General features: G+C 37.1%; 1 protein-coding gene across 1 annotated transcript in view; it reads left to right on the top strand.

The window, feature by feature from the left end:
* Positions 1-62: 62 nt before the first annotated feature.
* Positions 63-13,490, top strand: part of Rgl (Ral guanine nucleotide dissociation stimulator-like) — a 235,468-nt gene continuing 222,040 nt past the window's right edge. Inside the window, exon 1 of the mRNA XM_076185502.1 lies at positions 63-214. Coding sequence (XP_076041617.1) covers positions 203-214 — 12 coding nt within the window. The 5' untranslated portion in view covers positions 63-202. The remainder of the gene's footprint in view (positions 215-13,490) is intronic.

Genomic DNA, 13,490 nt, shown 5'->3' with positions numbered 1-13,490 from the left:
GTTTGTTTACACACGACTCATTACTGGAACCCAGTGATAGTGATAAACAGAAACAGGTGTAATGGCATAGGTGGTTGTGTTGGTGATTTCAATGCCCTTTCAACGTTAGAAGGCGGCTATTTTAAATGAACTTTGATGTGAGAGGTTTCAGTACAGGAAGAGTAATGAAGAAAAGGGACATAAGACGAGGAGGAAGCGGAGAATGAATACAGAGGTAAGTGTGTTGTTTGGGAAGTTTGTAGACTCTAAGTCAAGTGGTTGGAGGTCTTGGAAAATACTGGACCTGCCTTGCGGTCAGTGTCAGGGTTGTTTCACACATGATTTTGTTTGTATCATCATTCTTCCACGTCCCTGCCTTTAGCGTGATGCTTATATCGATGCTCACAGTCCGGGTTACCGAGATGTGATACACAAGTAAATACGCGGATCTAACTTTCACTGCAGGGTCGCGGACGAAGCGTACAAATTCTTTCAGGGGTGTCTGGCAATCCTCCCACATCTGTTTATGTTTTTTAGGTGTGGAATGCGATAACGTTCTTGACCCTAGGTAGACTGGAACACAACTAAGAAAACATTTATTCCACATTGAAAATAAACATAAATTCATTTCTAAACACGTTATAATTAAAAATCACTGTTTTATTGCGTTACTAAATTCGTCCTTTTCGTGAAAAAAGGCCGATAGTCGTGCTGAATGCATGGATGTTCTGAAACGAAGATAAGGTTTTATTTTTTTTCCATTAGAAATATTTCGCCATATTGAGATGGTAACATTATTTGCACCCAAATTTGGCAACTTTTTTGACAAAAAAACTGGCTTAATGGCAGCATCACACTACTGTTATGATCTGTGGATAATCCACTCCCACTTCCACATCCACGTCCACTTTTATATTTGTGGATAATCTTGTTGATGCCATTGTGGTTACCATTACTTTCATCGTGCAATTACTATCACCATTATTATTTCAGTTATTACAAGTGCCATTGTCATTATTGCTAATATTACAGCTGTCACCACTTGTAATTTGCATTCATCACCATTACAATAGCACGACCATCACATCACATCACCGCCGTTACTGCCATCACCAAAGGATTTAACAACACGACATCTTCCAGCACCTTTAAAATCACCACTAGTGATATATAGATTACTACCAATGTCACCATAATTCTCATTATCATCACACTAATATGTTGTCACTGACACTGGGGAAGCTCGCTGGCTGAACAGGTTAGGGCGTCGTTACTTGCAGCGAAGGTCGAGGGGACGACGGTTCGAATCCTGCCACCGGCGAAGTTGAACCAAAGGCATGGTTCATTGACGCTACAAAGTCCTCTATAAGAGGCACCGTCCTAGCCTTCCGATGAAAGGAGTTTGTGACAAACTATCACTGACACAGAAATTATTACTTCCTACAAAGAACACAAGAATTGTTATGACAGCCACGAGCACATCATGAACGATGTGGGTGATATGTGTGCATACACGCTACTGTCTCATACGGGAACAAAACGACCTCACACACCCCAGGTCTCTCTTACGGGAGACCCACGGCCCCCCGGGTAACCGGCAACGATCACCAGGCGGTCCCATAGGTCACTAGTGTGGATTTACACAGACACGATTTTGTCTCTTTTACGAGAGTAGTTTCCGTCGATTGGTGATTCTTGATGAAAACCATCATGACGTCGCATTGTCGGAGACTAAGTAGTCACTATATAAACTCTCACTAAGTTAGAAATGTGTTGTTATTGTTATGCGGGATTGCGGTGGATAGTGTCTCGCTCATCCTGAGAGGGACCCTACCCCGGCACCCTGCTGTGGGTGGAGTGTTGGGTTTGGTGGTCTGTCTTGAAGAACGTACCCCGCCACCTGGATGAAAACGTGGACACATTGTGTGGTACAGTATCGAGCAAAGTTTTTCGCCCACGTTACATTTCTCACGTCAATATGATTTTTTTTCTGTCGAGCACGTGATATATTTTCCTATGTAGTGTTTAGCTTACAGTTAGGTAACTTTCGTGAATAGAAAAAAATGACAAACAGATATTTTTAATTTTGTATCATGAAAAAGTTTATGTGGGTAAAATTATTTGTTCGTGTCCAAATAGTGTGCTACTGATGTAGCCCTCTTGTTATGTGCTGCTGTTTGTGTTTTGCGTGAGGTCACGAGATGAGTAAAGTTGACGGCACACTAAGCATTTCTTGCTAGCATGCTACTTGCTTTTACAATTTCGTTTGAGCTGAAACTACCTCAGTTACGGTACGATTTTTTGCAAATATCCAAATGTCAAATTACTCTTGCCTCATGTAGAGAAAAGCTGAATGTTAGACACATTGTTGAAATGTTCTTATGGAAATATAGAATATTGTAACCGAAGTCGTTTCTACTCCATAGCAAAAGCAAGTAGCATACTAGCCTAGTGTGCCGCCAGCTTGTTGGGTGTATGGGCTCAGCACGGAATCATGTATCCATCAGTTTCTTGTGATAGCCTGCTGGGAGAATTTTGGTCACACGTTGGAACTAGCACTGATATAAATGTAGTTAGCACTGGGATCACTGCAGCCAGTACAGTGCACTCAGCACTCACATCACTGCAACCAGTGCTGGGATCACTGCATTCATCAATGACGGCCATCACTGCAATGTATAATTAGATATTGTTATTACTTATATCATAAATGTTAGCTATCATCAATAGTAGTAATTGTTACCTTAAATTTCAATGACTCAAAACCAGCAGATCCACAGTGGCTATCATTAGTCCTTAGGTTCTCCCATAGATTATTTGGGGAAGAAACGTTAGACTGATGTTTGTGTTGTATCTAAGTGGGAGTATTTATTTATTTATTAATAGTAGCAGTAGTAGTAGAAGTAGGAGGAGGAGGAGGAGGGGGAGGGAAATAGTTGTTAAACTCTCCTTATGTGAAAATGTGGAGGAAATACAGTTATTAGAGAGATTTTGGGTTTTGAGTAAAATGAATGGATATTGCAATTATTAGATTTTCTATTAGGCGATTTACTCAGATATTGGAGTATCATAAGCTTACCCTGTGTTCATTCATGACGTATGTGGGCCCATCTTTTTGTGGCACAAATTTAACTACTCTCTTGCTCAGTCATCTCATTATAGCTATGTGATAGTAACAATTTCTTAAACTCGTTAGGTTTTCCATACTATTTTCTTTCATGTCAATATCTTGTTTCTGTTTTGAGTATATTACCACTTACCAGAAATCATCATATCTATATAGACATTGGCATTTTAGTACAACACTGAATGGGTCCCAGTGAACAGATTTACATTTATCAACCACAATTCACTTTAATTCTGAGCCATCAACATCGAGAAGCTCGAGGAGGCATACATGCAGAAACTGAAACGTGGTACAGCCAAGGATTCGAACCTCCGCTAGCACGTGACAAGTGATGGTGACTTAAACGGTTGGCATATTAATGAATTGGTTATCATTGCATTGTATTGATCATGCTTTATTTCATATGCTAGTAGTCTGGTAGCTATATTTCATTTCCAAATATTTTTATACAACGGTTGTTACCGTATTTTGCATTTTCTTTGATGAGGGGGCTCATTGTAGTCTTTTAGTCCCTTCGGATATTTTACTAAATTTTCTGACTACCCTATGGTTGTAGTTTCCACCAAAAAAAATTTTTTTTGATTGTTTTTGCTTATTTTGTTCCAGTATTCTTTGAAGAGTCTGTTTGCGAATTACAGACTATCATGTTTTTCTATTAAATTCATGCCAGGTTTTGAGTCAGTTCTCCTTGTCTTTACATCAGTTTTATTTAGATTTTTTTCTGTAATCTTCCCCTCAATTTTCCTCAGTTTCATGTTCATTTCATTCATTGTTATATTTTTTATCTATTTCATCCTGTTTTCCTTTATATAACATACCTATAGATGTTCTCTTGTTTAGTTTTATTTTATGTTTCATACTCTGTATTTGATTTTCATTTTCATCAGTGGTAATATTTTATTAGAAGTTAGAATGAAACAAAGAAAAATTGAAAAGCATGTTTTTTCTAATATGGAAAACGCTGGCATTTTTTGTATGAAGTTTGGGGCCTTTTATCCCTATTTTAGAATGGTTTCTAGCTACAGCATTTATGCTAATTTTGCAGCCCAAGTTTGTTTATTATGAATAAGATAAGTTAATTTTCATTACAATGTTTTTTTTAAAGTTTATTTTATGTTTCATTTGTTATGCAATTTGTCTAATTTACTTTTGTACCTAATGCAGCTACTCCATAGCTTAGTTTTTTCTTCCTGTACCATCTTGCACTATTTATTAAACCGAATCATTCTCGTTGCTGGGACTCAGGTAATTTTGATGAATGTTCTCATTCATTGTACAATGGTAGAAATACTTCATGTATGATTACTTCTAAGTGCAATTTTAGAGTAACCTATTTTCCCTCACTTTATTCCTAAATCTTTCATAGTTAACTTTTTTTTTTATCTGACAAAGATTATATATTTTCTACCATTGTTGTATTCTTACCAGTTAAAAGATAAAGTCTGAGTATGTAGTCTTCCTTTCGGGGACCAATATATGTGACTCCATCTTTTACATTATTGTAAAGATGATAATAATTGTTGCCCTGAGCTTCACCAAGTGGAAAACCCGCATCCCCATAGCAGCCGGCAGTAGTCCTGAGGCTCTCACACAGATCTCTATGGGAAGAAATTTTGGTACTGTTTCTGTTTCAATGACTGAAAATAGGACGAAGGGAACTAGCTACTGGTTATCAGCTGTGTGTGAAAAAGTGGAAGAAATAGTTTGTGTAGAATAAATCCTTGGGCCCAGTTCGGGGACTGAGTGTCAGCCCTTCAGGGCTGCACCTCATGTTGGAGGTGAGAAGATTGATGGGTTTTGGAAAATTGGTACCTCTGGAAACCATCTTGGTGGACCCAAACATGCAGGTACCTCTCATAGGTCCTTTTGATAAAGATCAGATCAGGTAAAAGTGAGTAATTTTCTTGTGTGATGGGCCACTCTGGTTGTCTGGTCTAAGTGGTAATGTAGAAAATAATGTTTGACCAAATCCATTTGACCAATTCTGTTCCCCACGTTTTATTTTCACCTAAACCTGGATAATTGACATTGTCCAGGTCCTGGAAATCACCTGTTATTCTTCAATGTTACTCTTGATATCTTTCTAGCTAATAGGCCTTTGTATATCGTTTACTTATTCTAGCTTATTTAGTTTACTTATTTCTAGTTTATTAATTTATTAGTTATTATTTATTATTTATCTATCTATTATTATTTTAATTATTAATTTTATTGATAATTATTTTAATTAATTATTAATAATTGATTATTAATAATAATGAATAATTAATAATTAATTCTATTAATAGTATTAATATATTATTATTTATTATCATTTATGTATTATTAATTATTTTACTTATTATTATTTATTATTTATTTATTTAATACATATTTCTAGTTTAGTTATTTCTAGATAATAGGTCTTTGTATATCGTTTACTTTTTCCTTTGTATGAGGGGCTGCAGTAGATCTTTGTTAGAATGGTTCTGTTCCATACGACTAGGTCTATTGATTTCTGTTTCTTACATAATTTTGTTCCCATTTTCTATACCTTTAATTTCTCATTAATGTCATTACTCTATAAATCTTCGTATATTTCTAGACCCTTCTCAAAATGTTATATACGTTAGGGTTCAGTGTTTTGTTCTTTGTCTTCGGTATGTCAAAGAAACTCAGTTCCTTGCATAACTAGGTCGGATGCGAAAAAAATTATAATAATGATAAATAGAAATAGGTAAATACAAATTATGATGATATAAGCAAAAATAAAATAAATAAATAAAAGCTTATTTGCATCTTTGGGACACTTATTTTATTCTATTTTATTTTATTTTATTTTTTCTAACATATTTTTCTTTTGTTTGTATACCATTGACTTACTTTCTTCCTGCTCCTCAGTGTCTGATTCCAAAGGCTCTTTCTCTCTCTCTTTCTCTCTCTCTCTCTCTATCTATCTCTCTCTCTCTCTCTCTCATGTCTTAATTTTAACACTAATTTTGATAACACCATCACTTCCGTGGGCATCTTCTCTCCTGATTTTCCAGTTGCACATGCCAGCTGTGACCTGATTTGACCTCTCATAAAAGACCCACATTGGGTCCTCAACTGATGATGTTTCCGTCGAAGATTTGTTCTCTTTTTATCATTATTATTATTATTATTATTATTATTATTATTATTATTATTATTTATTTATTTATTTATTTATTGCATTCTTTTAAGCCTGGAAACCGGGGTGGAGCAAGTTGACGTCGTGTAGGAAGGTCTCCCCGCCCCCGCCACACATGTGGGTCCGTACGTCTGCGGAAGGGAGCGTAGGAATATAGAATCGCTCGAGAATATGAATTGCCATTTTTTCTCTTTAACGTATTGACTGACACGTTTCTATCCTGATCGAAGAGATGGCTGTAGGTTAAGAACGTCTTTTGTTAGGTTCCAATATATATATATATATATATATATATATATATATATATATATATATATATATATATTTTTTTTTTTTTTCGATGATCACGAATGGAGGCGAGTGATCATAAATTGTGGTATGCCTCGTGTTTACCCTTTTATTTCGTTTATCAACTTATTTCGTTTATTTATGTATCGAAGGACAGCGGGAGTTCACTTCCTACCTACGCATTCAAGTCTCGTAAGCCGTTACGTGTGGCAGGTCCCGTTCGTTTGTGCGCGCGTGTGTAGGCGTAGGCGGCTTGGCTTACTCGCTTGCTGACGTGTACCAGTCTATATATATATATATATATATATATATATATATATATATATATATATATATATATATATATATATATATATATATATATATATTCCTCACTTCCCATATTTGGGATATTTAGGTTTTTTTTTCCACCGCAGTTTAGGAGATGTCATGTTTCTTCTCTCTCTCTCACCTTTCTCCCTCCTCTCTCTCTCTCTCTCTCTTTCTCTCTCTCTCTCTCTCTCTCTCTCTCTCTCTCTCTCTCTCTCTCTCTCTCTCTCTCTCTCTCTCTCTCTCTCTCCCTTTCTCCTCTCTCTCTCTCTCTCTCTCTCTCTCTCTCTCTCTCTCTCTCTCTCTCTCCCTCTCTCTCCCTCCCTCTTTACCTCCCCCTCTCTCTCTCTGTATATGTGTGTGTGTGTGTGAGATAGAGAGAGAGAGAGAGAGATTGATTTGGTTTGATACATTTATTACGCTTAATGGCGGCAAGCAATTTACAAACTTAAATAGTTACAGAGAGATGAATGTCGCGCAGGACATATTGGAATCTAAATAAATCAATAATCAAAGAGAGAGAGAGAGAGAGACTAAGTTTCGTAATTGCAACATGCATGGTCATGGATGTCAAAAGTGGTCCGACCGAGGGCTCTCCTTGAAATGCATAACATCCTCTGGCGCTCAAATGAAAATCGAGAGGAAATTCCACGATCCCTCCTCCCCCCCGTCCCCCGTCGTGCACAATAGATAAAATAATTAAATAGAACAAATTAATGAATAGATAAGATAAACAAATAAACGAAAAAAAAATGCGACAATAAAGTTACAAAGGATTACAAAGGCGGAGCATGCCGACAGGAGACCTTTTGGTCCATATCTAGGTCAGATGCGAAAAAAACCTCATATTAATAATAATAAAATAAATAAAAACTATGATAATGTAAATAACAAATAAAATAAATAAATGCATAGGTATAGTTAAATAATAAACAAACAGGTAAATAGTAAATGATAATAAATTGACATATAACTAATAATATATGAAAATCAGACAGACAAATAATAACAAAACAAAACCAAATAATATAAGATATATCATAATCATTACAGCATCTTACTTAGGTATTTATCTAAATGATTCTTAAAGCTTCGAACTGAACTACATTGCACTACCTGTGCAGGAAGTTTATTCCATTCATTAACTACACGGTTGGCAAAGTTGTTTCTACCTACTTCCAAATTGAATCTATTTCCGGACAGTTTGAGACCATTGTTTCTTGTCTGATTCTCATTCAATGTAAAAATTTGGTCACTTTTGATGTTGTCAATTCCCTTTAGAATTTTAAAGACCTGTATCAAGTCACCTCTGAGTCTACGCTTTTTTAGGGAAAACAGATTCATATGTTTTAGTCGATTTTCGTATGATTTATTTTTGATATTTGGAATCAGTTTTGTGGCTCGCCGTTGTACTTTTTCCAGTCTGTCAATGTCCATAATGAGATTCGGTGACCATACGGAAACGGCATATTCCAAATGTGGACGAACTAACGATTTATATAGCTTGTTAATGAGTGATGGACTTTTGAAATCAAAAGATCGCGCAATCAGTCCTAGAATCTTATTTGCTTTCTCAGAGGCTGAAATACACTGCTTGGATGATTTGAGGTCGTTACTGATAATTACGCCGAGATCTTTTTCACTATCCACTTTTGTTAACGAATTTCCAAATAACTTGTAATCGTACTTACTGTTATTTTTACCTATGTGCATTACTTAGGGGGGTTAGGATACAGAGGACTTTAGCGGAGAAGTTTAGTTTTTGTTTTTCAATTTGAGAAATGTTGAATGAAGTTTCCCAAATAATAATAATAATAATACATACATACATACATACATATACCAAGGCTTTTTTCCCCTTACAAGGGAGGTAGCCAAAAAGGGAAAGGCATAAAATCATTTCCACCCATTCCATCCCTGAATACACTCCACACCCCTCCACCCTCCCTCTTATCTGAGCACCTCCTGGATGACGGGTCATCCCTGCGCCTTGTCCACTGCCCTGGGTCAGAAGCAGTGTCGCAAGACAGCAAGGCCGCTTCATTAAATCGGCGACCCCCCCTCTCTGTCCCCCCATTGCATAAAAGGAGAGGACGGGGAGAAATCCCTTCGGGCTGCGTCAAATTTTGCTCACACATACTACCTCACCCCCCCATCCCCCCACCCATTCCACCTCATGCAATCACAACATCATCCATATACAACCATTCTCCATTCACCCCTGTCTTCTGTCCTCTCCCATCCTTCCTCAACAGACATTCCCCTCTTCCCCAAAGCTCCCTTCACCCCATCCATCCACCTCATCCTAGGACGTCCCCTCATGTTCAGTCCCTCCACATCTGCCCTCCATACCTCTTTTACTAGTCTTTCTTCACTCATTCTTTCCATGTGTCCAAACCATCCTAATATTCTTTCATCAACCGTATCTCCCAGCTCCTTTTCCACTACCGTTCTCCTCCTCACCTCCTCATTTCTTATTCTATCTAGCCTAGTAACCCCCATCATACTTCTCAGACACCTCATCTCAAACACATTCAAACTCCTTTTCTCCTCTTCTCTTATGTTCCATGTTTCTGCCCCATACATTGCTGTTGGCACAATCACTCCTTCATACAGTCTCCTCTTAGCATCCATTCCCAAATGTCTATTCCTCATTACACTCTTTAATCCACCAAGGCATTTACTCGCTTCTCTCAATCTACATTATACCTCCATCTTCACTCCACTTTTTCCTGCCACATTTGCACCCAAGTATCTAAAACTATCCACTTCCTCCAGTCGCTCTCCCTTAATGTTCACTTCCAGTCTACTGCCACTTTCACCCCTTGTACATCTCATCACCTTACGTTTACCTACATTTATATATAGCTTTCTTCTATCACATACTCACCCAAACTCTGCCACCAACTTCCTCAATCCCTCCGATCCTGCCACAAGCGCAGTGTCGTCCGCAAACAACAGCTGGCTCACCTCCCACTTTTCTCCATTTTCTTTAACCATCTCCAATCCCTGCCCCACTACCCTTGCATTTACCTCTCGCACCACCCCATCCATGTATAAGTTGAACAGCCAGGGCAACATAACGCATCCCTGACGAAGTCCCACCTTTACCTCGAACCACTCACTCTCTCCATTTCCAATCCTGACACAAGCTCAACTACTCTCATAAAAACTCTTGACAGCTCCCAGAAGCTTTCCTCCTATCCCGTATATCTGCATAACCTCCCACAGTGCCTTTCTGTCTACCCTATCATAGGCCTTTTCCAGATCCATAAAAGCCCAAAAAAACATCCTTCCCCTTTCCTATAGCTTTCTCACATATCTGTCTTACCACAAAGATCTGATCTACACAACCTCTACCTGTCCTAAATCCACACTGTTCCTCACCAATTACTCCTTCTGTTCCTCTCCTAATCCTCTCAATCAAGATCCTCCCATAAGCCTTCCCAACTACACTCAACAAGCTAATCCCTCTGAAACTACTACATTCACACTTGTCCCCTTTTCCCTTGTAAAGAGGAACTATACAGGCACTCCTCCAGTCCTCCGGCACTGTACCCTCTCTCCAGCAAACATTAAATAACCTCACCAGCCAGTCCACCATCACTGTACCTCCCTTTTATCAGACATTCTGCATGGCATCCATCCAGACCAGGTGCCTTACCTGCTTTCATCATCTTAACAACTGCCTTCACCTCATCCTTCCTTATTTCTCCTCCATTCTCCTCACTCCTCACTCATTTTCTTCGCATTTCCCACTGCAGCTATCTTTTCTTCCCTATCCTCCTTCACATTTAGCAACTCCCTAAAATATTCTGCCCATCTTCCCCTTACTGCCTTCTCTTCCATTATCATCTCTCCATCTGCACCTTTTACCTTTTCTTCTCTACTTGATTCGCCTCTTCCTTTCTTAATTTCTTTCCAAAACATCTTTTTATTACTTTCAAAATTTTCTGTCATACTCTTACCCCATTTCACATCTGCTCTCCTCTTTGCCTCCTTTACCTTTTGCTTTACTACTTTTTTCTTTTCTTTGTACCTCTCATATGACTCCCTCGTCCTATTTTGTAACCAATCTGTGAAAGCTCGCTTCTTCTCTTCTACAACCTTTGTTTCCTCATCCCACCATTCACTACCCTTTCTTCTATAACAACAACAATAATAAATTGAAATGTGCAACAACAACAATAATAATAATAATAATAATAATAATAATAATAATAATAAATTGAAATGTGACGGTCATGGAGGGGATGGAGTTTTATCCTAAATCGGGCCCAATACGATCAATATTATTGCGCAATATATCATATTGTGCAATATCATTACCGGTGTAGGGATGGTATTGAAGAGTGGCATAATATATTGCAGATATCAAACGTACTGGCTAAACACGTGTACATCTTCAATATCCCTGCACCGTCAATAATATTGCACAATACAGAATATTGCGCATTATTATTGATCGTGTAGGCCTGCTTAATGGCGTTTCCGTTGGATGGATGAAATTATACGAAGGCAATCAAGACAAGAATACAAATTCGTCTTTCTCGGAGAAAGAACGTAAAAGGGTTATCACACTGGGCTTACATGAGTTTCACCAGCGTCGACAGTTGAGAGTTCGTTTGAGTGAAAATGACTTCGGTTACAATATTTAATTTTTCAAATCTCCAAATATAAAATTTTCTTTCCGTCATAGCAAAATTGAATGAAGAACTGATATTGTAAACCTAACTTAGTGTTAGATATATTGTAGAAATGTTCTTAGTGAGATCTAGGTATCTGAAAACGAAGTCATATTCTAGTTAATCAAATGGAAGCTGGAGGTAGGATGTGGGAGGAAAAATAGCCCAGTATGGTAATCCCTTAACGGGTTTTCTTCAGTTAACAGTGGGGCGCGTTGACCCCGTTTTCATTGACGCAAAGAAAACGGAGCAGGAGGCGAAGGGGGTCACTGAAAGTTTCCCTGATATGAGTAAAAATCTCTATCTCTCTCTCTCTCTCTCTCTCTCTCTCTCTCTCTCTCTCTCTCTCTCTCTCTCTCTCTCTCTCTCTCTCTCTCTCTCTCTCTCTCTCTCTTTCTCTCAGACCTTAAGTTAATCAAAAGTAAAACAGTACTTGCGGGTTATCATGGAGCGATTGGATCTTCTGCAAGTGAGACCTGTGGCAACAGATTAATTCAGTGACTTGGGCTTTTAATTTCATTTTCATTGGGCGTGCACCTCCTGGTACATATGGGTTTAACCTAAATATTACCCTTCGTATATGCCTTCTTCATTGGTCACAATTACCCGCGCAGTTTCCTTTGCTTCCTGTCTTTAGTTCCATGTCTGTTTTGGCTGCCAAATACTCCTCTTTCTGTACTACCATTGATATATATATATATATATATATATATATATATATATATATATATATATATATACATATATATATATGTGTATATATATATATATATATTGTATGTATATATATATATACATATATGTATATATATGTATATATATATATATATATATATATATATATATAATATGTATATATATACTTCTTGTCTACTACCTATCTTACCATCTTTTCTGGAGTACCTTTATAACTTTTGTCACATCTTCCCTCTTTCCCCTTTTTTTTCCATATTTTTTTGTTTGACTTTCCTCTCTTGTCTTTATCCTCCCTTTCTCTCCTAGTTTGATCTGTGATATTAACTTCGTTCCTCCTGGTTTTCTCATTGTTTTTCACACACTGTCCTCCAACTTTAACCATCTTCCATGACATTGTCGTAATCGTCTCTCAGCTTTCTTGACTGACTCAATGGAGTATCCTTTGATTTTGTGATATCACTTCATTGGCATTCCTAATTTTCAGTTTCCCTCCTCCTCATCATATCTTACGTAATCGATTTCGATATATCAACATTTTTTAATGAGGTGCATCAACTCTGTCTTCTTATCTTCTTACCACTTACCAGTACCCTTATTCTGTTCGTAGTCTTTTCGAGTTCTCCAAATATTCCTTTTACCACATACTGTATATGGCATCATAGAGGGAAACAAGTGTAATAGGTAGGTCATTGCTAATTCCCTTAAAAGGGGGAAAACCCTTGGTATAATATACAGTGTATATATATATATATATATATATATATATATATATATATATATATTTATATATATATATATATATATATATATCGCCCAGAAGATGGAACCAGGAAATTTCGATACGTCGGCAACAATAGGAGAACTATTAAGATACATCAAAACGGAAGATAAAAATATTGTGCGTTGTATTGAAGCTACAAGCAAAAAAATAATCAACAGTGAATCCTCTTTAGCCTACCTCGTATGTTTACAAGATATATATATGTATATATATATATATATATATATATATATATATACACAAAACAGAAGAAACCCACAGTCGAGGAAAATAAAATTCGAATAAAAGAAAATTCTATATTTCGACTACCAACTGTAACCCTCTTCAGGAAAGTGAAGAAAGCTACAGTTGGGAGCCGAAATATAGAATCTAATTTTCTTCGAAGTTTATTTTCACCGACTGTGGGTTTCTTGTGTGTTATTTACAAATGTGCTACTACATTTCTGTTCATATATATATATATATATATATATA

The sequence above is a fragment of the Oratosquilla oratoria genome, chromosome 5 (genome assembly GCF_046742065.1).
Source record: "Oratosquilla oratoria isolate Oo_2021 chromosome 5, ASM4674206v1, whole genome shotgun sequence".
NCBI classification, from domain to species: Eukaryota; Metazoa; Arthropoda; class Malacostraca; order Stomatopoda; family Squillidae; genus Oratosquilla; species Oratosquilla oratoria.
Note: the sequence above shows the minus strand (reverse complement) of the source record. Positions and strands in the feature narration are given on the sequence as shown.